Source organism: Pristiophorus japonicus, chromosome 1 (assembly GCF_044704955.1).
Source record: "Pristiophorus japonicus isolate sPriJap1 chromosome 1, sPriJap1.hap1, whole genome shotgun sequence".
In the NCBI taxonomy this organism is placed as follows: Eukaryota; Metazoa; Chordata; class Chondrichthyes; family Pristiophoridae; genus Pristiophorus; species Pristiophorus japonicus.
In genome coordinates, this window is record NC_091977.1 from 326529949 (window position 1) to 326557152 (window position 27204).

Sequence of the window (27204 nt, forward strand, 5' to 3'; positions counted from 1 at the left end):
TGGAGATATTACACTCTATTCCTTCATCCAAATCGTTAATGTATATTACAAAGAGCTGAGGTCCCAGCACTGAGCCCTGCGGCACTCCACTAGTCACTGCCTGCCATTCTGAAAAGGACCCGTTTATCCCGACTCTCTGCTTCCTGCCTGCCAACCAGTTCCCTAACCACGTCAGTATATTACCCCCAATACCATGTGCTTTGATTTTGCACAACAATCTCTTGCGCGGGACCTTGTCAAAAGCCTTTTGAAAGTCCAAATACACCACATCCACTGGTTCTCCCTCGTCCACTCTGCTAGTTACATCCTCAAAAAATTCCAGAAGATTCGTCAAGCATGATTTCCCTTTCATAAATCCATGCTGACTTGGTCCGATCCTGTCACTGCTTTCCAAATGCGCTGCTATTTCATCCTTCATGATTGATTCCAACATTTTCTCCACTACTGATGTCAAGCTAACCGGTCTATAATTACCCGTTTTCTCTCTCCCTCCTTTTTTAAAAAGTGGTGTTACATTAGCTACCCTCCAGTCCATGGGAACTGATCCAGAGTCGATAGACTGTTGGAAAATGATCACCAATGCATCCACTATTTCTAGGGCCACTTCCTTGAGCACTCTGGGATGCAGACTATCAGGTCCCGGGGATTTATCGGCCTTCAATCCCATCAATTTCCCTAACACAATTTCCCGCTTAATAAGGATATCCTTCAGTTCCTCCTTCTCACTCGACCCACTGTCCCCTAGAAGCTTCGGAAGGTTATTTGTGTCTTCCTTCGTGAAGACATAACCGAAGTACTGGTTCATTTGGTCTGTCATTTCTTTGTTCCTCATTATAATTTCACCTGAATCCGACTGCAAGGGACCTACGTTTGTCTTTACTAATCTTTTTCTCTTCACATATTTATAGAAGCTTTTGCAGTCAGTTTTTATATTCCCTGCAAGCTTCCTCTCGTACTCTTATTTTCCCCCTCTTAATTGAACCCTTAGTCCTCCTCTGTTGAATTCTAAATTTCTCCCAGTCCTCAGGTTTGTTGCTTTTTCTAGCCAATTTATATGCCTCTTGCTTGGCTTTAACACTATCCTTAATTTCCTTTGTTAGCCATGGTTGAGCCATCTTCCCAGTTTTATTTTTACTCCAGATAGGGATGTACATTTGCTGAAGTTCATCTATGTGATCTTTAAATGTTTGCCACTGCTTATCCACCGTCAACCCTTTGAGTATCCTTTGCCAGTCTATTCTAGCCAATTCACGCCTCATACCGTCGAAGTTACCTTTCCTTAAGTTCAGGACCCTAGTTTCTGAATTAACTTTGTCACTCTCCATCTTAATAAGGAATTCTACCATATTATGGTCACTTTTCCCCAAGGGGCCTCGCACAACAAGATTGCTAATTAGTCCCTTCTCATTACACATCACCCAGTCTAGGATGGCCAGCTCCCTGGTTGGTTCCTCGACATATTAGTCTAGAAAACCATCACTAATGCACTCGGCCTAGAAAACCATCCCTAATACAATCTTTGTGTTCTCCTCGCAGCTTACTATCCCACCCAGCTTTGTGTCGTCAGAAAACTTGGATACATTATACTCGTTCTCTTCATCTAGGTCATTAAGATATATTGTAAATAGCACTGATCCTTGCGGCACCCCACTAGTTACAGCCTGCCAACCTGAAAAAGACCCGTTTATCCCTACTCTCTGTTTTCTGTCTGTTAACCAATCCTCTATTCATGCTACTACATTACCACCAATCCCATGATTCCTTATCTTGTGCAATAACCTTTTATGTGGTACCTTATCGAATGTCTTTAGGCAATCTAAATATACTACAGGTTAGAGTGTCTGAAATTCGGAAACCTCGGGACCGAGGCCGTTCCGAATTTCGCTTATTTCCGGATTTCTGGGCCAAGGTAGATAGGGAAGGGGAGGGGGTCAGGTGGGCGAGGTAAGGTGGGAAGGCTGAGTGGCCGAGATTGGGGTAGGGTGGGGGGGACGGAAGTCGTTGCCGAGGCGGGGGGACGTTGGGAGGGGTGTGGTGGTCGGGCGGCCGAGGTAAGGGGTGGGGAGGGGGAGGTCAGGGGCCAAGGTGGGGGATGTCGGACGGCCAGGGCGGGGTGGGGGAAGGTTGGGCGGCCGATGCAGGGGGGGAGTTTGGCTGGCTGAGGCGGGGTGGGGGGTGCGTGGGAAGATCGGACGGCGGGGTGGGGGGGGGGGCTGTGGGGAGGTCGGGCGACCCAGGTGTGGGGGGAGGGAGCGCGAGCGAGAGACAGTCAGGTGTGGGGGAGGGGGAGGAGTTCGGATTTCGGAATAATTTCCGGTTTCTGGACGACCCCACCATGGATCGGCCCGGATTCCAGAACATTCCGAATTTCGGACTCTCAACCTGTACATCCACTGGTTCCCCTTTATCTACCCTGCTCAAAAAACTCTAAAAATTTGTCAAACACGATTTCCCTTTCATAAAACCATGTTGACTCTGCTTAATCATGTTATGATTTTCTAAGTGCCCTTATATCACTTCCTTAACAATGGATTCCAGCATTTTCCTGATGACTGATGTCAGACTAACTGGTCAATAGTTCCTTGTTTTCTCTCTCCCTCCTTTCTTAAATAGCAGTGTTACATTTGCTCCCTTCCAATCCGCTGGGATCGTTCTACAATCCAGGGAATTTTGCATTCACTATCTCTTCAGCAGCCTCTTTTAGAACCCTAGGATGTAGGCCGTCAGATCCAGAAAATTTGTTGGCTATTAGTCCCATTAGTTTCTCTAGTACTTTTTCTCTACTTATATTAATTACATTAAGTTCCTCATTCTCATTAGACTCTTGGTTTCTCACCATATTAGGTATGCTTTTTGCGTCTTCTACTGTGAAGACAGATACAAAATATTTGTTTAACATTTCTGCCATTTCCTTATTCCCCATAATTTCTCCTGCCTCATCCTCTAAGGGACTAATGTTTACTTTTGCTACTCTCTCTTCCTTTTTACATACTTGTAGAAGCTCTTGCAATCTGTTTTTAAAAGCAATTGGTTAATTTGAGCATGAGTGTTGCATTCTTTAATGTGAAACATTGCAAGTGATTCAGAGATTAAATTGTGTTATCATTATTTCCAGTTTAGTTACCCATTGGAGCAGACTGCACTACCATCTGGTTACTGTCGATTTTATTTCACCACAGTTAAAGGCTGCTTTAGAAAACCATGTTGGTTTGGACATGAAGTTAAAAAAGGAGATGAGAAAGTAAATGCATTATTTCTTGATGCTATTGATTTTCACTGTACTTTCTAAGCTGTAGTACCTTTTGTAGATCTGTGTCTTACCGGGTTCTGTTCTCTTTAGTAATAATTTATCTGCGTAACAGATAATTAGTTTTAGTATTTAGTTATTTTGAAAATATTCAATCGAAATTTGAATCACCGTCCAGGAAATAATTGTAATACAATGTGATGAATCTTTTTCCCATTAATATCTGTGACTTTCACACTTGAATTGTGTAAATGAAGAGATGTTTGCCTGAACATACGCATTGACCTTTTTTTAGATCTGATTGCAGGATGAGCCACTGAAACTTTCTTTCACTCATTCATTTTACATTTTTCCAGTTTTGTATGGAGATTGTTCAGAGGTTCACGGAGACCAGTAATCCATATCTCTTAATACGTGCAGGTAGGAATAAGCTTGCTAAGTGCCATTTTCTATGATGCTTTTATCAGTGTAATTTTCCTCATTGGTATTTAACAGAATTGTAGCATTTTAAAAAATTCATTCCTGGGATGTGGATGTTGCTGGCAAGTCCAACATTTATTGCCCATCCCTAATTGCCCTTGAGAAGACGGTGGTGAGCTACCGCCTTGAACTGCTGCAGTCTATACAGTGAAGGTACTCCCACAGTGCTAATAAGAAGGGAGTTCCAAGATTTTGACCCAGCGATGAAGAAACAGCGATATATTTCCAAGTTTGGATGGTGTGTGACTTGGAGGGAACTTGGAGGTGATGGTGTTCCCATGCGCCTGCTGCCTTTCTCCTCCTCGGTGGTAGAGAGTGCGGGTTTGGGAGGTGCTGTCGAAGGAACCTTGGTTAGTTGCTGCAGTGCATCTTGTAGACGGTACACACTGCAGCTATGATGGAGGGAGTGAATGTTTGAGGTGTTGGATGGGATGCCAATCAAGCGGGCTGCTTTGTCCTGGATCGTGTCGAGCTTCTTGAGTCTTGTTGGAGCTGGACTCATCCAGGCGAGTGGAGAGTATTACATCGCACTCCTGACTTGTACCTTGAAGATGTTTGAAAGGCTTTGGGGAGTCAGGAGGTGAAACACTCGCCACAGACTACCCAGCCTCTGACCTGCTCTAGTAGCCACAGTATTTATGGACCAAGTCCAGTTAAGTTTCTGATCAATGGAGACACCCCAGGATGTTGATGGTGGGAGTTCCGGTGATGGTCATGCCATTGAATGTCAAGGACTCTCACTTGTTAATGATGATCATTGTCTGGCACACTTGTGATGCGAATGTTACTTGCCACTTATCAGGCCAAGCCTGAATGTTGTCCAGGTCTTGCTGCATACAGCCTTGGACTCTTCATTATCTGAGGAGTTGCAAATGGAACTGAACGCTGCAGTCATCAGCGAACATCCCCCTTCTGACCTTGTGATGGAGGGGAGGTCATTGATGAAACAGCTGAAGATGGTTGGGCTGAGGACACTGTCCTGAGGAACTCCTGGAGCGATGTCTTGGGACTAAGATTATTGACTTCCAACCACCACAACCATCTTCCTTTGTGCTAGGTATGACTCCAGCCAGTGGAGAGTTTTTGCCATGATTCCCATTGACTTCAATTTTACTAGGGCTCCTTGATGCCACACCCAGTCAAATGTTGCCTTGATGGCAAAGGCAGTCACACTCATCTCACCTCTGGGATTCAGCTCTTTTGTCCATGTTTGGACCAAGGCTCTAGTGAGGTCTGGAGCCGAGTGGTCCTGGCGGAACCCAAACTGAGCATCAGTGAGCAGGTTATTGCTGAGTAAGTGCCGCTTGATAACACAGTCAACGACACGTCCCATCATTTTTCTGATTGAGAGTAGACTGATGGGGCAGTAATTGGCCGGATTGGATTTGTCCTGCTTTTTGTGGACAGGAGATACCTGGACAGTTTTCCACATTGTTGGGTGGTACCAGTGTTGTAACTGTACTGAAACAGCTTGACTAGCGGCGTGGCTAGTTCTGAAGCACAAGTCTTCAGCACGACGACTGAGATGTTGTCGGGGCCCATAGCTTTTGCTGTATCCCGTGCGCTCAGCCGTTTCTTGATACCGTGTGGAATGAATCAAATTGGCTGAAGACTGGCTTCTGTGACGGTGGGGACCTCAGGAGGAGGCCGATATGGATCATCCCCTCTGCACTTCAGGCTGAAGATGGTTGCAAATGCTTCAGCCTTGTTTTTTGCATTTGCGTGCTAGGCTCCACCAACATTGCAGATGGGGATATTCATAGAGCCGCCTCCTCCCGTTAGTTGTTTAATTGTCCACCACATTCACGACTGGATGTGGCCGGGCTGCAGAGCTTTGATCTGATCTGTTGGTTGTGGGATCGCTTAGCTCTCTTAGCATTCTGCTTCCGCTGTTTATCAAGCATGTAGTCCTGTGTTGCAGCTTCCCCAGGTTGGCACCTCCTTTTTAGGTATGCCTGGTACTGCTCCTGGCATGCTCATCTACACTCCTCGTTGGACCAGGGTTGGTCCCCTGGCTTGATGGTAATGGTAGAGTGAGGGATAGGCCGGTCCGTGAGGTCACAGATTGTGTTGGAATGCAATTCTGCTGCAGCTGATGGCCCACAGTGCCTCATGGATGCCCAGTTTTGAGCTGCTAGATCTGTTCTGAATCTATCCCATTTAGCACGATGGAGGGTGTCCTCAGTATGAAGTTGGGACTTCGTCTCCACAAAGACTCTGTGGTGGTCACTGCTGCCAATACCGTCATGGACAGATGCATCTGCAACAGGTAGATTGTGTGAGAACGAGGTCAAGTTGGTTTTTCCCCTTGTGTTGGTTCTCTCACTACATACCCAGTCTGGCAGCTATGTCCTTCAGGACTCGGCCAGCTTGGTCAGTTGTAGTGCTACCAAGCCACTCTTGGTGATGGACATTAAAGTTTTCCACCCAGAGTACATTCTGTGCCCTTGCAGAAACTCAGTGCTTCTTCCAAGTGTTGTTCAACATGGAGGAGTACTGATTCATTAGCTGAGGGAGGGCGGTGTTGTGTATAGAACTCCACGAGGCTGAGTACTGTGAGCTAAACTTAGTGTGACCTTAGTCTTTATGACAACTCCAGAGTGCCTAAACAACATGGCAGCCAACCTTTTATACTGGCCCTGCACGTGTGTGCAGGTGACCCTTAGGACTCCAACAGTCGCGCCCTCTGGTGGCAAGTATTAATAGTTACATACATAACAGGCGGGAGATGGTAATCAGCAGGAGGTTTCTTTGCCCATGCTTGGCCTGAAGCCATGAGACTTCACGGGGTCCGGAGTCAATGTTGTGGACTCCCAGGGCCACTCCCTCCTGACTGTACACCACTGTGCTGCCACCTCTGGTGGGTCTGTCCTGTATGTGGGACAGGACATACACAGGGATGGTGATGGAGGACAATGGGACATTGGCTGAAATGTATGATTCTGTGACTATGACTATGCAGACTGTTGCTTGACTAGTCTGCTAGTCCCCAGGCATCGTGGGCTGCCCCGACCTCTGAGAACACCACCGCAGGTTGGGGCTATAAATAGAGCTGGAGCGCAGGGCCCTGGAACATCGTGGCAGAGATGCGGCGAATGAGAGTATGGGGCTCAGAAGAGCCGAGGGCCCAGGGGCAGCACGGGCCTATTCACACTGCGATATGTGTGCGCACTAGGACCGTGCAGCAGAGCAGGTCTTCAGTCGTCCTGGCTCAACCCTTGCCACTAGATAAAGGCCTAGCTCTGTTGTGCCTGTGGTGGCTGATGTGCAATAGTCACCACACGTTAAAAAAAAATCCATGCACAGGCATCTTCCACCCCCCTCAACTGGAGTTCAGGACTGGAACAGCGGGTCCTTCATTGAAACATCTGTGAACTCTTGTGAAAACAAGTCATCCTTGTTCGAGGGACCGCCTATAATGATATTGAGGACTTTGCAAGTCGGACTGGGCTGGGTGTGCCTTTGTCATGTCCGAATCCAGTGTTTCGTCCGGTTTTATTCTGATTGTATTTTGTAGCGGTTTGATACTGAGTGGCTTGCTAGGCCATTTCAGAGCGTAGTTAAGAGTGGGTCTGGAGTCACATATAGGCCAGACCAGGTAAATATGGCAGATTTCCTTCCCTAAAGGACATTCGTGAACCAGATGGGTTTTTACGACAATCCGATAGTTTCATAGTCACCATTACTGATACTATTTTTTTTTTAATTTCAGATTTATTAAACTAACTGAATTTAAATTCCCCAGTGCCCTTTGAACTCATGTCTCTGGATCATTAGTCCAGGCCTCTACTAATCCAGTAACATAACCACTATGCTACCATACCTGACTAGTTATAACTAATTCACATTGACTGCATTTCAATTGGGAATACTATATGGAATGAGAGTTCTTGTTCAAAATCAGTATTGGATGGTAGAAATTCTAAGATTATTCTCTTCCAAAAACCTTGAATCACATCTTAAAATTGGTAACTTCCAGAGAGGAAAACTATCTTGCTGTCTTAGTGGGAGATTGTGCATTGCAAAGCCTTTTGCACCCTTTTGTGTGATGATGGAGATTTTTGGATATTAATGGAATGAAAGGATATGGGGATGGTGTGGGAAGGTGGAGTTGAGGTTGACGGTCAGCCATGGTTTTATTGAATGGCGGTGCAGGCTCGAAGGGCTGAATGGCCTGCTCTTATTTTTTGTGTTCTAGAATGCCTGGAAATCCCACTGTCATCCTATACTGGCTTGGCCATTATCACTTTGCCAGTAGCCTGTTATACTGGTCTTTCAAGTCATTGTTTATTAAATTTGTATGTACTATCCTTGTGGATAAATAGTTGTTTTTTGGTTATAGATTGTGTTTAGGCCATCGTAGGGTGACTGCCGTCTGTTCTGTTGATGTAATTGTATTGTGCTTTCTGCAGTACATTAGTAATGATCAGCAAAGCTTGTATTTATATAGCGCCTTTCAAGTAGTAAAACGTCCCAAGGTGCTTCACGGGAGCGTTATCAAACAAAATTTGACACCGAGCCACAGAACGAGATATTAGGTCAGGTGATCAAAAGCTTGGCCAAAGAGAGAGTCTTAAAGGAGGAGATAGAGGAAGAGAGGTTTAGGGAGAGAGTTGCAGAGCATGGAGCCCAGGCAGCTGAAGGCATGACCAAGAATGGTGGAGTGACTGAAATCGGGGATGCGCGAGGCCAGAATTAGAACAAAGAAGGCTTTAGCACTATTATGACGTCAGAGTTTTGAGAAATGAAAGAGAGTCGAGTACGTTCCTGAGTAAATCATCAAATGATTTTTATAGATGATAAATAAATGGGTGTCCAAACGAGAGGCTATTTTAGCTGTGAGCATTCAACTGACTAAGATGGTAACAGTGAGTTTGTGTTGGAAAGGCAAAAGGGGTACGTACAGTTTGGAATGAATGCACTGTGACAGAGTGGACCTGAATCTGCAAGAGTGGGGCAAATAAATAAGAGTGGTTCAAGAATCAGTCAGGCAAATACAGAAAATGGGCACAGGACCTTAGACTAGCTATGTGTATTACATATATAATCATTGTGATACTGCGCAGAAGGAGGCCATTCGGTCCACCGTGCCTGTGCTGGTGATGTGGGATATCCTAGATCTAAAAGCATTCAGGAGGGATACATGAGCATGAAATCCTAGACTGGGTGATATGTAATGACTGAGGATTAAATAGCAATCTTGTTGTGCGAGGCCCCTTGGGGAAGAGTGACCATAATATGGTTGAATTCTTTATTAAGATGGAGAGTGACACAGTTAATTCAGAGACTAGGATCCTGAACTTAAGACAAGGTAACTTCGATGGTATGAGACGTGAATTGGCTAGAATAGACTGGCGAGTGATACTTAAAGGATTGACGGTGGATAGGCAATGGCAAAAATTGTACATCCTTGAATGGAGTAAAAATAAAACGGGGAAGGTGGCTCAACCGTGGCTAACAAGGGAAATTAAAGATAGTGTTAATTCCAAGGAAGAGGCATATAAATTGGCCAGAAAAAGCAGCAAACCTGAGGACTGGGAGAATTTTAGAATTCAGCAGAAGAGGACAAAGGGTTTAATTAGGAGGGAGAAAATAGAATATGAGAGGGAGCTTGCAGTGAACATAAAAACTGACTGCAAAAGCTTCTACAGATACGTGAAGAGAAAAAGATTAGTGAAGACAAATGTCGGTCCCTTACAGTCAGAAACAGGTGAATTTATAATGGGGAACAAAGAAATGGCAGACCAATTGAGCAAATACTTTGGTTCTGTCTTCACTAAGGGAGACACAAATAACCTTCCGGAAATACTAGGGGTCCGAGGGTCTAGCGAGAAGGAGGAACTGAAGGAAATCCTTTATTAGTCAGCAAATTGTGTTCGGAAAATTGATGGGATTGAAGACCGATAAATCCCCAGGGCCTGATAGTCTGCATCCCAGAGTACTTAAGGAAGTGGCCCTAGAAATAGTGGATGCATTGGTGGTCATTTTCCAACATTCTATAGAGTCTGGATCAATTCCTATGGACTGGAGGGTAGCTAATGTAACACCACTTTTTTTTTTAAAAAAAGAGGGAGAGAGAAAACAAGGAATTATAGACCGGTCAGCCTGACATCGGTGGTGGGGAAAATGTTGGAATCAATTATTAAAGATGTATTTGGAAAGCAGTGACAGGATCGGTCCAAGTCAGCATGGATTTATGAAAGGGAAATCATGCTTGACAAATCTTCTAGAATTTTTTGAGGATGTAACTAGTAGAGTGGATAAGGGAGAACCAGTGGATGTGGTGTATTTGGACTTTCCAAAGGCTTTTGACAAGGTCCCACACAAGAGATTAGTATGCAAAATTAAAGCACATGGTATTGGGGGTAATGTATTGACGTGGATATCGAACTGGTTGGCAGACAGGAAGCAAAGAGTAGGAATAAACGGGACCTTTTCAGAATGGCAGGCAGTGATTAGTGGAGTACCGCAAGGTTCAGTGCTGGGACCCCAGCTATTTACAATATACATTAATGATTTAGACGAAGGAATTGAATGTAATATCTCCAAGTTTGCAGATGACACTAAGCTGAGTGGCAGTGAGCTCTGTGAGGAGGATGCTAAAAGGCTGCAGAGTGACTTGGACAGGTTAGGTGCATGGGCAAATATATGGCAGATGCGGTATAATGTAGATAAATGTGAGGTTATCCACTTTGGTGGTAAAAACACGAAGGCAGATTATTATCTGAATGGTGATAGATTAGTAAAAGGGGAGGTGCAACGAGACCTGGGTGTCATGGTACATCAGTCATTGAAAGTTGACATACAGGTACAGCAGGTGGTGAAGAAGGCAAATGGCATGTTGGCTTTCATAGCGAGAGGATTTGAGTATAGGAGCAGGGAGGTCTTACTGCAGTTGTACAGAGCCTTGGTGAGGCCACACCTTGAATATTGTGTACAGTTTTTGTCTCCTAATCTGAGGAAGGACAGTCTTGCTATTGAGGAAGTGCAGCAAAGGTTCACCAGACTGATGCCCGGGATGGCGGGACTGACACATGAAGAAAGACTGGGTCGACTGGGCTTATATTCAGTGGGATTTAGAAGAATGAGAGGGGATCTCATTGAAACATATAACATTCTGGTGGGATTGGACAGGTTAGATGCAGGAAGAATGTTCCTGATGTTGGGGAAGTCCAGAACCAGGGGTCACAGTCTAAGGATAAGGGGTAAGACATTTAGGACCGAGATGAGGAGAAACTTCTTCAGAGTTGTGAGCATGTGGAATTCTCTACCACAAAGTTGTTGAGGCCAGTTCGTTCGATATATTCAAAAGGGAGTTAAATGTGGCCCTTATGACTAAAGGGATCAAGGGGTATGGAGAGAAAGCAGAAATGGGGTACTGAAGTGCATGATCATATTGAATGGTGGTGCAGGCTCGAAGGGCCGAATGACCTACTCCTGCATCTATTTTCTATGTCTATGTTAGAAGTTATGTTGGGGGAGAGGTAGTAGGATGTTTCCACTTGTGGGCAAGTCCAAAACTAGGGGCAGTAAATATAAGATTAATGGGCTCAATTTTGGCCAGAAGTTGCTCTGTTTTTTTTGGAGTATCTTAAAAATTCTGATTTTGCACATTCAATTTGCGCCAGTATAAGTGAGTTAGTTAGGATTTTTAAAAGTTTTTTTTTCTTAAAAGCGGGTGTTACCAGCCACCTATGCCAGTTTTGGCCATTTAGGTCACTTTGGCCAGCTAATAGTTACTCCAATTCTCCTTCGGCCAGCTTATGTGGCCACTTCAGAAAATCCTTGCGGAGAGTTAAGAAATCAGCGCAGGTAGGTACATTCGGCTTGGGCTAGGGTAGGGAAGGGAAGCGGAGAGGACCTTGCACCAAGACTTACAAAGCACAAAAAGTAATAAGCATTCAAGAAGAAATAAAAAATAAAACTAAGTCCTACCTTCATCTGGAAACTTGGCTCGGGAAGGCACACACAGGCTGCAGGAAGCAAACTCACCGGACAGGCTGCAGCAAGGGCAAAACACAAGCAGCTACTTCAACAGCAGGTCGGCCGGTGCGGGAGGCCACTCGTCCTGGGATAGGTGCGGGACGACCGGAAGACCACTCGGCCAGGGATAGGGGCGGGACGACCGGGAGACCACTTGGCCAGGGATAGGGGCGGGAACTGCCGACATCGGAGCGCACACAGGCTGCAGAAAGCAAACTCACCAGACAGTAAAACACAAGCAGCTGCGATTCCTTTAAAAAATGGCCGATTGCCAAATTTCGGCGCTACTGAGCATGCGCGGACATCGCGACCCGACTCCAATGCGCATGTGCAGACGTCCCGGCACTGTTTTCAGCGCAGGACACTGGCTCTGCCCCCGACTCGACTGGCCACGCTGCGCGACGACTGAGGAGAGGCCAGACAGCGGCCAAAGTGGGGAGCGATTTTTTTTTTTTTTTTTTTTTCCGGCGCACTTATCAACGGAGAAAAGTGGCGCATCTCCGTTAAGTGCGCTGAAAAAAGGGGTGGACCAAAATTGAGCCCAAAAAATCCAATAGGGAATTCAGAAGAACCCAGAGAGTGCTGATGATGTGGAACTCCACAGGCAGTGGTTGAGGTGAATAGCAATGATGCATTTAAGGGGAAGCTAGATAAACACACGATGGAGACGGGAATAGAAGGGTATGTTCATAGAGTGAGATGAAGTAGGGTGGGAGGAGGCTCATGTGGAGCAAAAACACCGACCTAGAATACGCTGCTCGAGCAGAGGAATACTGAACGTAGGAAATACAGGATTGAAAAAGACTCTGCAATCTGTCTGGCCAGTGGCAAGAACTAGGTCTCCCAGGATAGTATCTTCACCACTCTCTGCATGTTCTCAAGATGTGGGCCATACTGACAAGGCTGCATTGATTGCACATCGTCGGGTGCCCTGAGAAGGCTATGGCAATTGTGACCATTTTGTTTTTGAAGTTGACGAGGTATTTTATTGTTTTTTGGAGGAAGACAATTTAATTGAAATATAATTTTGGATGAAGACGCCTTATTCAATTTTTAAAACCTTGAGGCCCAGCATAATTCAAGGAATTCCAAGCTCTCTCTCACCTCACTGTTTTAAAGTTTTGACTCTCACTGTAGTGCTTAAAATAAAATCTAGTATTGAAATAGCCAGATGTCAGGAGTAGTTTTAGTACTGTAATTGTAACCTTGCGCAGCTGGAAAAATGCAAAAAGAAAAGTAATCCCTTCTGCTTGTTCTATCCCATTTTTAATGTATTCACTCTGCTACTAACTAAGAAACCCCATATTTTGGATTTGAAAGTAATTAAAATGCCCATTTTTCATGTCCCCTGGGTTGCATTGCCTAATATGAAAGATGGAACCCACACTAAGAGAATAATTGACCTCAGATTTTCTGAAACCTGGAATGCGCTGCCTGAAAGGGTGGAGGAAGCCGATTCAGTAGTAACTTTCAAAACTGAATTAGGTAAATATTTGAAAAGGTAAGATTTGCAGAGCTATGGGGAAAGACCGTGGGGGAGGGTGGGATTAATTGGACAGCTCTTTCAAAGAGCCAGCACAGGCACGATGGGCTGAATGGTGGCCTCCTGTGCTATAAGATTCTATGATTCTTTTAGTCAAAGCCATCTAAGTGTAAAGATTAGTCATCTTCTGGCAAGATTTTGGCAGGTTACTGCTGGTTGAGGTACATCATCCACAGTGCTTTCAGCCATTTGTTTGGGTGTGAAGAATTTGCCAAGGCTTCAGCACAAGAGCGGTGAGTCCTGGTAAGTAAGGTCAGAGTTCAATGCTTAGCACTGACTGATCTATCTTGGGCTTCCCAGTTTGACCAATTTTAATTGGGAAGCCTTGGAGGAGTCGTTTTGCAATGTGTGGCTCCTGGTGAGGTGGGGTGGAAAGTCTTGCCCCATCGATTGAGGGTAATAATATGGCTGAAAGCATGGGAAAATTATCGAAGAAAGAACAAATGCTTCCCAACCCTGCAGATAATGACGCATTGTTTATTTTTTTTCCATTCAGTAAGAATATTTAGAAGTTGCTACAGAAATTTTCAGCCTGGCATTTATTACAGTTCCCAAGTGATGAACAGACTACTTTTCGCATTGTTGAAAATGCGTAAGTTGCAAAGCCTTTTTGAACTGCTCAATATGGCCATAATCATGAAGGTGTTGGTGAGTAATCATTTTATTATTAATCCAAATTGAAGTTAATAAATTGCCCTACCTCAGTAATAGATAATGTACAAAGCAATGAGAAATGAAGAGCTGACTGATTCAATGAACAAGGAGGTATCTGTCTCTGCTCTCTGTATGATCAGTGTTGTATACTAAATCCTGGCTCCGATAGTTAGCTATCACTCACTGTTAGTTTTGAATATGATAACCCTTGACCTGTAAACCATGAAAGTTGACAAGTTGCTCTTTTAAGGATGTGGCAATTTATTGCTGATCTACTTGACTGAATTTTGAATAGTAAAACTTTAAAAGTATCCAGGTAGAATTGTTAAATGTGTAGGAGGGTGATAGCCTCTGGGAACTGTGCATCAAAGTTTCCTTTTTCAAGGAAATACTGGGTAAGAAACTTTCCCACGAAACTTCAGGAACTTTCCCATGAAACTTTTGAAACTCCGCAAGCTAGTTAGTTTTTTCTCAAAGATTATTTCTTCAAAGCTGTCATGGTGTTACTGAACAGAAGTCTGGGCAGCAGGTTTCCATTGCCAATATTTTGTTAGTCTCTCCTAATTTATTATTAGACGTTCGGTTGGCCACTTTGCTTTCTCTTAAAAGCTGCGAGCAATTTCAGTTTTCAGACATTGACCCATGGTGACACCAGATGTCAAATTCTGTGAAACATGTTGGGCTTTCCTGTTCACCGAGTGCCCTGTCTCGTGTCTTGCTGCTAGGATCTTGAGCCATGATCCCATTCCTTAAGCAGCTTTCAGAACATTGAAAAACCTGTAGACTAATATTGCGGAGATGAGTATTGCTGAATGAAGACTGACACAGAAGCAACCCAGCGATTCGCACATTTTCCTGCGGCAGGTATCCGTCTGCCAGCTTGATGCATGTCGCAGCCCATTCATGGCAGCAGAACTTAAACACAGGAAATCTCAAAGGCATTTTGGCTAAAAACTCTGCTTCATTGATTGATCTCAACCCAGTTTATCACCGTTTCTCCATATCCGATCCTATGCCATCTTTTCCGTTTCTCCTACTCCTCGACCCACTTATCCCTGTTCTTGAAAATTGTCTTATGTTCATCCTTACTCATTCCAACAAAAACAAATCAACAATTCATAACCCGTGCATACTTCTCTCTCCCGCCTTCTAATCCTTCCAGTACCTTCCTGTACTCTCATGCATGGCTGGGAGACATACAGAATGCAGCAGAGATAGACGAAAAGAGAGAAAGCATAAGTGAGAAAGTCAGGTGAACAGAGCTGACTAGGGAAAATATGCAGGGCACAGGGAAAGAGCGGAAGACATACTAAGAGAGTGAGAGAAGAGTGGAGAGAATTATAGTGGGAAAACGAGCAGAGATAGGCGATTGGAGAGAAAGACTAGTAATATAGAGCGAAAAGAAAATCTAATTTTCTTAAACTCGTACAGCACAGAAGGAGACCATTCAGCCCATTGTATCTGTGCTGGCTCTTTGAAAGAGCGATCCAATTAGTCCCACTCCCCTCTTCCCCATAGTCCTGCAAAGTTGTTTATTCTACGTCCACCATTCTTTCAGGCAGTGCATTCTAGCTCGGAACAACTCGCGTATTAATTATTTCTCCACATTTCCCCCCCGGCTGTTTTGCCAATTATTTTTAATTTGTATCCTCTAGTTACCAATCCTCCTGCCGATGAAAATAGTTTCTCTCGATTTAATCTATCAAAACTCTTCATAATTTTGAATACCTTTATTAAATCTCACCTTAACCTTTCTCTGCTCCAAGGAGAACAATCCCAGGTTCTTTAGTCACATCACATAATTGTCCCTCACCCTTTCTTTATAACTATTAGCAAAGAAAGTTTGAAATAGAAATGTGCAGGTAACAGAACACTACTAAACATACGGTAAACATTTTCTCTTCTAGCCAGATGGTGAAATTTTACTCAATGTATTTGATCTTGTGGCATCCACAGACTTGAGGGCCATGGTTCCCAATCTCATAGAAATAACCTGCAAGGTAGGGGCAACTGCTGCACATGTTATACATGCGAAAGAAGTGAAGTATGGTAGCTTTGTAAATAAAACACAGGATTTGCTACACTAATTGACACTATCTTTGAAGAAATCATATTTATTGAATTTGTTCCTTACATATACTTTAATACTGAGTACACAACAGATTTGTGTGCGGGATCTTGTACTACGTTAAAGGTGTTATACAAATAGAAGTTGTGTGTATATGCCTGCCTGTGTTGCTCGCTCTCTCTCGCCATCTCTCGTCATCGCCTCCTCGACCCCCCCTTCCTCGACCCCCCCTTCCTCGACCCCCCCTTCCTCGACCCCCCCCTTCCTCGACCCCCCCTTCCTCCACCCCCCCTTCCTCCACCCCCCCTTCCTCCACCCCCCTTCCTCCACCCCCCTTTCCTCCACCCCCCCTTCCTCCACCCCCCCTTCCTCCACCCCCCCTTCCTCCACCCCCCCCTTCCTCCACCCCCCCCTTCCTCCACCCCCCCCTTCCTCCACCCCCCCCTTCCTCCACCCCCCCCTTCCTCCACCCCCCCCTTCCTCCACCCCCCCCTTCCTCCACCCCCCCCTTCCTCCACCCCCCCCTTCCTCCACCCCCCCCTTCCTCCACCCCCCCCTTCCTCCACCCCCCCCTTCCTCCACCCCCCCCTTCCTCCACCCCCCCTTCCTCCACCCCCCCTTCCTCCACCCCCCCTTCCTCCACCCCCCCCTTCCTCCACCCCCCCTTCCTCCACCCCCCCCTTCCTCCACCCCCCCCTTCCTCCACCCCCCCCTTCCTCCACCCCCCCCTTCCTCCACCCCCCCCTTCCTCCACCCCCCCCTCCCTCCACCCCCCCCTTCCTCCACCCCCCCCCCTCCCTCCACCCCCCCCCTCCCTCCACCCCCCCCTCTCCCCTCTTCTGCCCTCCCACTGGGAACATATTAGGAATGTTTTTAAAGATTTGTGTTATCCAGAGTGACGGAAATATAAAATGAATGACTTGCATTTATATACAGGTGCAACGTCCCAAATCCGGAACTCTGAAAACCGGACATTTTGCGAATAGCTGATGGAGTCGTCCAGAATCCGGAATTATTGCCTGAAAACTAGACTTTTTGAGGCAAAACCCAAAATCCGGCATGGATTCGGTCGAGGATTCCGAATTACAGACTAGAATATCAAATCTGAAATCCAGAGTACTCGACCTAATCCATGCCGGATTTCGTATTTTAATGAATTTTCAGACTTCGCCATGGTCCGGCACGAATTCGGTTGAGGATTCCTATGATATTCTTGGTCTGAAATCCAGAAAAACCCAAAAACCAGACTGGACTCGGTAGTGGGGATTCCAGATTTTGGACGTTGTACCTGTAGCACCTTTCACGATGTCAGGATGTCCCAAAGTGCTTTACAGCTAGTTTAGTACTTTTGAAGTGTAGTCACTGTTGTAAAGTAGGAAACGCGACAACCAATTTGCGCACAGCAAGGTCCCACAAACAGCAATGTGATAATGACCAGATCTGTTTTTTTTAGTGATGTTGATTGAGGGATAAATATAGGCCCTAGGACATTAGGGATAACTGCCCTATTCTTCTTTGAAATAGTGCCATAATATCTTTTATATCCACCTGAGAGAGCAGACGAGGCCTGGTTTTAAGGTCTCCTCGAAAAGACGGTACCTCCGACTGTGCAGCACTCCCTCGGTACTGCACTGGAGTGTTAGCCTGGATTTTGTGCTTAAGTCTCTGGAGTGAGGTTTGAATCCACAACCTCTGACTCAGGTGAGAGTGCTACCCACTGAGCCACAGCTTATTTTAGATTTGCAAATGGACTTCTAATTAAATATCTGCGTTTGAGATAAGCAATAATAGGAAAGTGTCAAATATTATATTTTAGATGTGTTTAAGACTTTTTAACATACAAAGTAATTTGTTAACATTTTCAGCTTGTGGAAGCAGGGCTTGAGCTCCAGTTGGATCAGTTTAACAACATGATACACGTGCTGAATCAACTGCAAGTGTCTCACCAAGAAATACATTCCATCGTGGCACTGAAACCCAGGTAAGCAGTTGCTCAATTTGTTCTTCCGTAGACTTGTCTAGTTAGAGTTGTAAGCCTACAATACTGAAGAGTCTCCGCTTGGGTGATGTGGTCGCTGGATCAGTATATGTGGGCTATGTTTGTAACTTGGAAGGATTAATAACATTAATGGGCATGTATAGAAAATAAATGACTTATTTCAAGTGAAGAGGAGGGCTAAAGAAAGCAGTGTTTTTATTTTAATTTGTTGGTGTCACATATCACATGCTGAGATTTATTTAACTGTGTTAATGTGGGGTGGGCAAATGTATTTATCTGTAGTAAGTAAAGAAATGCTATTTTCGAGGACCAATAAAAAATACCGTCTTTGGGAGATATGTTACAAACCTGACTCACCAGATGGGCAACAATGGTTTTTTTCATCATCATCATAGGCAGTCCCTTGAAATCGAGGGAAGATTTGCTTCCACTCTAAAAGTGAGTTCTCAGGTACAGTCAATATGGGAATTACAGTCTCTGTCACAGGTGGGACAGACAGTCGTTGAAGGAAAGGGTGGGTGCAGAGTCTGATTTGCCGCATGCTCCTTCCGCTGCCTGCGCTTGCTCTCAGCGAAGAGACTCGAGGTGCTCAGCGTCCTCCCAGATGCTCTTCCTCCAATTAGGGTCTTTGGCCAGGGATTCCCAGGTGTCGGTGGGGATGTTGCACTTTATTGAGGAGGCTTTGAGGGCGTTCTTGAAACGTTTCCTCTGCCCACCTGGGGATCGCTGCCATGTAGGAGTTCCAAGTAGAGCGCTTGCTTTGGGAGCCTTGTGTCGGGCATGCAGACAATTTGGCCCACCCAACGGAGTTGGTCGAATGTGGTCAGTGCTTCGATGCTCAAATCGCTGGAGAAATACCACCAACGATGTCTCCACAAGATCCTGCAAATCTTTCCCTGGGAGGATAGACACACCAACATCTAGCGCTGTACATTACTACGTTCCTAAATTATTTCATGTATTGTCAATCTCACCCCCATTTCCAATCACTCCTCCCTTGCAACCAGGGCCAAGTTTACAGCACCGTGGGTGGCTCAGCTGCACAGGGGGGGGAGGAAGAAGACGGGAAGGGCTATAGTGATAGGAGATTCAATAGTTAGGGGAGCAGACAGGTGCTTCTGCGGCAGCAAAAGTGACATCAGGTTGGTGTGTTGCCTCCCTGGTGCAAGGGTCAATGATGTCACTGAGCGACTGCAGGGCATTCTGGGGAGGGAAGGGAAACAGCCAGTGGTTGTGGTCCACATTGGTACCAACGACAGGTAGAAAGAGGGGTGAGGTCCTGAAAGCTGAGTTTAGGGAGCTAGGAGTAAGATTAAAAGCTAGGACCTCAAAGGTGGTAATCTCGAGATTACTGCCAGTACCACGTACTAGTGAGGGTCGAAATAGGAAGGCTAGTCAGATAAATACGTGGCTGGGGCATTGGTGTAGGAGGAAGGGCATTAGTTTCCTGAACAATTGGTACCGCTTCTGGGGTAGGTGGGACCTGTACAAGTCGGACAGGTTACACCTCAACAGAGACGGAACCAATGTTCTCGTGGGTGGTTTTGATAGTGTGGTTGGGAGGGCTTTAAACTAGCTTGGCAGGGGGATGGGAACCCAGGAGAGGGCTCTGAGCTAGTTAAAGTGGGTGAGAGCTCAGATGAACAGAACTCCAAGAAAGGATGCAAAAGGCAGGAGGCAACAGAGCAGAGTAGCACTGGGGTAAGTGTAAACCACAAGGTGATAGGAAGGGACAATATGTATGAAATTAAAGGGGCTGCAGGAGGGGTCAAAACTAAAAATCATGGTTTAAAAACTAGTATTAAAACACTTTACCTAAACGCACGCAGCATTCGAAACAAAGTATATGAGTTGACGGCACAAATCATTACAAATGGGTATGATTTGGTGGCCATTACAGAAACGTGGTTGCAGGGTGGCCAAGACTGGGAATTAAACATACAGGGGTATCTGACAATTCGGAAAGATAGACAAGAAGGGAAAGGAGGTGGGGTGGCTCTGTTAATAAAGGATGATATCGGGGCAGTTGTGAGAGACGATATTGGCTCTAATGAACAAAATGTTGAATCATTGTGGGTGGAGATTAGAGATAGTAAGGGGAAAAAGTCACTGGTGGGCGTAGTTTATAGGCCCCCAAATAATAACTTCACGGTGGGGCGGACAATAATCAAGGGAATAATGGAGGCATGTGAAAAAGGAACGGCAGTAATCATGGGGGATTTTAACCTACATATTGATTGGTCAAATCAAATTGCACGGGGTAGCCTTGAGGAGGAATTAATAGAATCCATACGGGATTGTTTCTTAGAACAGTATGTTACAGAACCTACAAGGGAGCAAGCTATCTTAGATCTGGTCCTGTGTAATGAGATAGGAATAGTAAATGATCTCCTAGTAAAAGATCCTCTCGGAATGAGTGATCACAGTATGGTTGAATTTGTAATACAGATTGAGGGTGAGAAAGTAGTTTCTCAAATGAGCATACTATGCTGAAACAAAGGGGACTACAGTGGGATGAGGGCAGAGTTGGCTAAAGTAGACTGGGAACACAGACTAAACGGTGGCACAATTGAGGAACAGTGGAGGACTTTTAAGGAGCTCTTTCATAGTGCTCAGCAAAAATATATTCCAGTGAAAAAGAAGGGTGGTAAGAGAAGGGATAACGAGCCATGGATAACCAAGGAAATAAAGGATAGTATCAAATTAAAAACCAATGCGTATAAGGTGGCCAAGGTTAGTGGGAAACTAGAAGATTGGGAAAATTTTAAACAACAGCAAAGAATGACTAAGAACGCAATAAAGAAAGGAAAGATAGATTACGAAAGTAAACTTGCGCAAAACATAAAAACAGATAGTAAAAGCTTTTACAGATATATAAAACGGAAAAGAGTGACTAAAGTAAATGTTGGTCCCTTAGAAGATGAGAAGGGGGATTTAATAATGGGAAATGTGGAAATGGCTGAGACCTTAAACAATTATTTTGCTTCGGTCTTCACAGTGGAAGACACAAAAACCATGCCAAAAATTGCTGGTCATGGGAATGTGAGAAGGGAGGACCTTGAGACAATCACTATCACTAGGGGGGTAGTGCTGGACAGGTTAATGGATCTCAAGGTAGACAAGTCCCCTGGTCCTGATAAAATGCATCCCAGGGTATTAAAAGAGATGGCGGAAGTTATAGCAGATGCATTCGTTATAATCTACCAAAATTCTCTGGACTCTGGGGAGGTATCATCGGATTGGAAAGCAGCTAATGTAACGCCTCTGTTTTTTTTTAAAAAGGGGGCAGACAAAAGGCAGGTAACTATAGGCCGGTTAGTTTAACATCTGTAGTGGGGAAAATGCTTGAAGCTATCATTAAGGAAGAAATAGCGGGACATCTAGATAGGAATAGTGCAATCAAGCAGACGCAACATGGATTCATGCAGGGGAAATCATGTTTAACTAATTTACTGGAATTCTTTGAGGATATAACGAGCATGGTGGATAGAGGTGTACCGATGGATGTGGTGTATTTAGATTTCCAAAAGGCATTCGATAAGGTTACTGCAGAAGATAAAGGTACGCGGAGTCAGAGGAAATGTATTAGCATGGATAGAGAATTGGCTGGCTAACAGAAAGCAGAGATTCGGGATAAATGGGTCCTTTTTGGGTTGGAAATCAGTGGTTAGTGGTGTGCCACAGGGATCGGTGCTGGGACCACAACTGTTTACAATATACATAGATGACCTGGAAGAGGGGACAGAGTGTAGTGTAACACAATTTGCAGATGACACAAAGATTAGTGGGAAAGCGGGTTGTGTAGAGGACACAGAGAGGCTGCAAAGAGATTTCGATAGGTTAAGCGAATGGGCTAAGGTTTGGCAGATGGAATACAATGTCGGAAAATGTGAGGTCATCCGCCTTGGGGGGGAAAAAAAAACTGTAAAAGGGAATATTTGAATGGGGAGAAATTACAACATGCTGTGATGCAGAGGGACGTGGGGGTCCTTGTGCATGAATCCCAAAAAGTTAGTTTGCAGGTGCAGCAGGTAATCAGGAAGGCGAATGGAATGTTGGCCTTCATTGCGAGAGGGATGGAGTACAAAAGCAGAGAGGTCCTGCTGCAACTGTCTCGGGTATTGGTGAGGCTGCACCTGGAGTACTGCGTGCAGTTTTGGTCACCTTACTTAAGGAAGGATATACTAGCCTTGGAGGGGGTACAGAGACGATTCAATAGGCTGATTCCGGAGATGAGGGGGTTACCTTACGATGATAGATTGAGTAGACTAGGTCTTTACTCGTTGGAGTTCAGAAGGATGAGGGGTGATCTTATAGAAACATTAAAAATAATGAAAGGGATAGACAAGATAGAGGCGGAGAGGTAGTTTCCACTGGTCGGGGAGACTAGAACTAGGGGGCACAGCCTCAAGATACGGGGGAGCCAATTTAAAACCGAGTTGAGAAGGAATTTCTTCTCCCAGAGGGTTGCGAATCTGTGGAATTCTCTGCCCAGGGAAGCAGTTGAGGCTAGTTCATTGAATGTATTCAAATCACAGATAGATAGATTTTTAACCAATAAGGGAAATAAGGGTTATGGGGAGCGGGCGGGTAAGTGGAGCCGAGTCCACGGCCAGATCAGCCATGATCTTGTTGAATGGCGGAGCAGGCTCGAGGGGCTGTTTGGCCTACTCCTGTTCCTAATTCTTATGTTCTTATGTATGTCACCTCCAACTCACTGTGAGCAACACCAGAGGATTTGCTAGTAACTTTCAAAAATGTTCTAAAAGGCTTACATAGAATCATGCAGCACAGAAGACGACCAGTTAGCCCACCATGCCTGTGTTGGCTCTTTGAAAGAGTCATCCAATTAGTTTCACCGCATCCCCCCCGCTCTTTTCCCATAACCCTGTAAATTTTTCCTTTTCAAGTATATCTCCAATTCACTTTTGAAAGTTACATACAATGGGCTCAATTTTACCCGGTATTTGCGCTGTTTCTTTTTTTGAGCAGGCTGCTTTTTCTGGCCTAAATTAAAAATCCCCAGTTTCCCCAATCAATTTGCACCAGCATAACTCATTTAGTGACATTTTTTTTGAGGCAAGTTTTTGTTTCCTCAAAAGGGGACGTAACCAGCCACCTACGCCAATTCTGGCCATTTAGGGAACTTTGGCCAGCTAATAGTTACTCCATTTCTACTTAGGCCAGCGTATGTGGCCTCTCGAGAAAACCCTTGCGGAGAGTTAAAGAAATTGGCGCAGGTAAGTAAATCGGAGGCCATTCGGCCTGGGCTAGGGGCGGGGAGCGGAGCGGACCTGGACCGGCACTCACTTGGGACCGGAGAAGCTCGGCGGGGGAGGGAGCAAACTGACCGGCACTCACTCGGGGGGCCACAGCGGACCAGGAAGGCACCTCACTCGGGGACTGGAGAGGGTCGCAGACAGCCGATCTGAAGTCTTGGTGCTTGGGGAGGGGGAAGGGAGAGAGAGGTCACGAGACTCAAGGGGGGGTGAGGAGGACAGAGAGAGGAGAGGACACAAGACCTTTGGGAGCTCTACTGTGCATGCGCAGCCATTTCAGCGACGTCAAGAACGTCAGTTTTTTTCCCTGCGCATGTGCAGAAGGCCCGGCTGCTTTTTCCGGCGCAGGCTCCACCGCCCCCCCCCCCTGCTGCGAAGCGACTGCCCACGCTGCGCAGCTCCAGATTACAGCACAAACATCAGGGAAGTTCGGACATGTTTTTCTGGCACATTTCTTGACCTAAATAAGCGGCACAACTCTAGCAATACACCAGAAAACGGGCTTGGGGAAAATTGAGCCCTCTATATTTTTTCTCTTCCAGGTTACTTTCTCATCAAACTGAACCAGAAGGACTATATGACTTGAATTTTGCAATTGCTGAAATAGAGGTGCGTGGATTTTTTCCTCTTTTTAAAATAAATACATTTAGCAGCATTCCAAAATCTGTTAATTATGTAAAATTAGTATGAAGAGTGCTTTAGGTTTTCTTATGCTGTGCCTGATGTGACTATAAGTGCTACAATCAGAAAATTCTGACATATAAATAGACCCTTCAGCTGGAACTAGGTGTTGCCAACGCTACAGGATTGACCTGGAATATTCAAAGGTTACAGATTAATATCCAGCTGCGAGCAGCACTAAGGAGCATAATCATAGGGGCAATAAAGTAAATTGGATGGGTTTTTTTCCATTGAACCTTTTCTTTTGTTAGTTATAAAAGTATTGGAGATAGGGGGGAAGAACGGCTATTTGGCCGTGTGGGGCAATTGGAGGCAGGAGGTCATGTGATGAACCCTCCGGGAATATGTCCAACCAGAGTTGGCAACTCTAGCTGAACCCTCTTAATTGTCCTTTAGACATTCTCTTAGTCAAAAGTGCATGCTCGCAACCTGGAGAAAGTTCCCTCTCTCATCAAAGATCCGGCCTAGACTTCACCTGCAATCTACCCTTGTTGCATCCCATAAAACTGCCCTTTTTCCCAAGTTAACTAGTAAAGCTGTTCCCATTCGGAGACCTTTGTTTTAAGCACATGCTGCTCACAGACTGAAAAAAATGATCTTGTATCCGAACAGTATCTCTTTGATTTTTTGGATGGAAAAAATGTTTAATACTTGTTTCTGTCTTGGAAGTTTGTTGTTATCTGCGGAATCCTGCCTTTTTAAAAAATTTGTTCCTGGGATGTGGGCGTCGCTGGCAAGGCCAACATTTATTGCCCATCCCTAATTGCCCTTGAGAAGGTGGTGTGAGCTACCGCCTTAAACCGCTGCAATCCATGTGGCGAAGGTGCTCCCACAGTGCTGTTAGGGAGGGTTTGGGAGGTGCTGCTGAAGAAGCCTTGTTAAGTTGCTGCAGTGCATCTTGTAGATGGTATGCACTACAGCCATGGTACATCGGCGATGGAGGGAGTGAATGTTTAAAGTGGTGGATGGGCAGCCAATCAAGCGAGCTGTTTTGTCCTGGATAGTGTTGAGCTTCTTGAGTGTTGTTGAAGCTGCACTGAGTTATTTCCCACTAAACCATGAAAAGGAAAAAATAAACTCAGTAATGCAAATAGGTGCTACAAACTCTCTCTTAAACTAAAAAAAATCTGCAAAATGACATAGACAGGCAAAGTGAGTGGGCAAGAATTTGGCAGATGGAATATAATGTTGGAAAGTGTGAGGTCATGCACTTTGGCAGAAAAATCAAAGAGCAAGTTATTATTTAAATGGAGAAAGATTGCAAAGTGCCGCAGTACAGCGGGACCTGGGGGTACTTGTGCATGAAACACAAAAGGATAGTATGCAGGTACAGCAAGTGATCAGGAAGGCCAATGGTATCTTGGCCTTTATTGCAAAGGGGATGGAGTACAAAAGCAGGGAAGTCTTGCTACAGCTATATAACGTATTTGTGAGGCCACACCTAGAATACTGTGTGCAGTTTTGGTTTCCATATTTACGAAAGGATATACTTGCTTTGGAGGCAGTTCAGAGAAGGTTCACTAGGTTGATTCTGGAGATGAGGGGGTTGACTTATGTGGAAAGGTTGAGTAGGTTGGGCCGTTACTCATTGGAATTCAGAAGAATGAGAGATGATCTTATCGAAACGTATAAGATTATGAGGGGGCTTGACAAGGTGAATGCAGAGAGGCTGTTTCCACTGATGGGGGAGACTAGAACGAGAGGACATGATTTTAGAATAAGGGGCCGCCCATTTAAAACCGAGATGAGGAGAAATTTCTTCTGAGGGTAGTAAATCTGTGGAATTTGCTGCCTCAGAGAGCTGTGGAAGCTGGGACATTGAATAAATTTAAGACAGAAATAGACAGTTTCTTAAACGATCAGGGGATAAGGGGTTATGGGGAGCGGGCGGGGAAGTGGAGCTGAGTCCATGATCTTATTGAATGACGGAGCAGGCTCGAGGGGCCGTATGGTGTACTCCTATTTCTTATGTTAAAGGCTGTAAAGTCCTGTCCCCTCAGTACAGATTCACACGAGGCATGTAGTGAAGTCAAGGTCACTCTGGACCTGCACCTTTATTTCACAGCTCTGGAATGCTGCACTTGCCTGAGACCTGTGCTTATATACCTGTCTCTTGCAAGTGCACCCCTGGTGGTTACAGGTCATGTCTTATTACAGTCATGTATAGCATGTTAGGATACAGTTATATATAATAATGTAAGATACATGACATCACCCTCCCCCAAGGTCTTATTGTCTTTATAGGTTCAGTCTCTCAGGTGGTCTACGCTCTCGCGTGGAGCGTCTGAGTTGTGATTCAGTTGTTTGCCTTGGTGTCTGTTTTTCTTTGGGTGTGGTTGCTGGTATCTCGCCTGGGCTGTCTGTTTCGATTGGTGTGATTGTTGTTGACTTGCCTGGGTTGTCTGTTGGGATTGCCCTTTCCTCAGGTTGTTCCCTCTGTCTGCCCACCAGGTGTGGTGCGAGTTCCACATTGTAGTCTGCCTCTGGTTCCGCAGTGTTGGTAAATCTGCTTTTGACTTGGTCTACATGCCTCTGGCAGGTTTTGCCATTGTCCATTTGTACTACCAGTAGCCTGTTTCCTTCCTTGCCCGTTACTGTCCCTGCAAGCCATTTGGGACCCCTGCCATAGTTTAGTACAAACACTTTGTCCCCTATCTCATTCCATCTCCCCCTCGAATTTCTGTTATGGTACTCAGTCAGCTTACGGCGCTTTGCCTCAACGATTTTGTGCATGTCTGGGAGGATTAATGAGAGCCTTGTTTTTAAAGTCCTTTTCATCAACAGTTGCACGGGGGGGATCCCAGTCAGTGAGCGTGGACGAGATCTGTATGCCAGCAGCAGTCGCGACAGGCGACCCTGCAGCATGGGACCTTGGATTTTAAGCATGCCTTGTTTAATGATTTGCACTGCTCTCTCCACCTGGGCGTTGGAGGCTGGCTTGAACGGTGCCGTCTTGACGTGATTTATGCCGTGGTCAATTATAAAATCTTGGAATTCTGCGCTGGTGAAGCACGGACCATTGTCACTAACCAATATGTCAGGGATTCCGTGCGTTGCAAACATGGTTGCGAGGCTCTCCACAGTGGTGGAGGGTGTGCTCGAGTTTAAAATGGTGCATTCGATCCACTTTGAAAATGCATATACAACTACGAGGAACATTTTGCCCATGAATGGGCCCGCATAGTCTACGTGCACCCGCGACCACGGTTTGGTAGGCCAGGGCCAGGAGCTCAGGGGAGCCTCCCTGGGGGCATTGCTGAGTTGGGCACA

The 27204-nt window shown here is 45.4% G+C and overlaps 1 protein-coding gene across 4 annotated transcripts in view; it reads left to right on the top strand.

The window, feature by feature from the left end:
* The window catches only part of topaz1 (testis and ovary specific TOPAZ 1), a 116567-nt gene that overhangs the window by 38380 nt on the left and 50983 nt on the right, over window positions 1-27204 (top strand). For all 4 annotated transcript variants that reach the window (XM_070888959.1, XM_070888969.1, XM_070888971.1 and 1 more), the window contains exons 9-14: window positions 3116-3241; window positions 3604-3667; window positions 13750-13901; window positions 15815-15907; window positions 17841-17956; window positions 23796-23862. In XM_070888959.1, the coding sequence (XP_070745060.1) occupies window positions 3116-3241; window positions 3604-3667; window positions 13750-13901; window positions 15815-15907; window positions 17841-17956; window positions 23796-23862 (618 nt within the window). The remainder of the gene's footprint in view (window positions 1-3115; window positions 3242-3603; window positions 3668-13749; window positions 13902-15814; window positions 15908-17840; window positions 17957-23795; window positions 23863-27204) is intronic.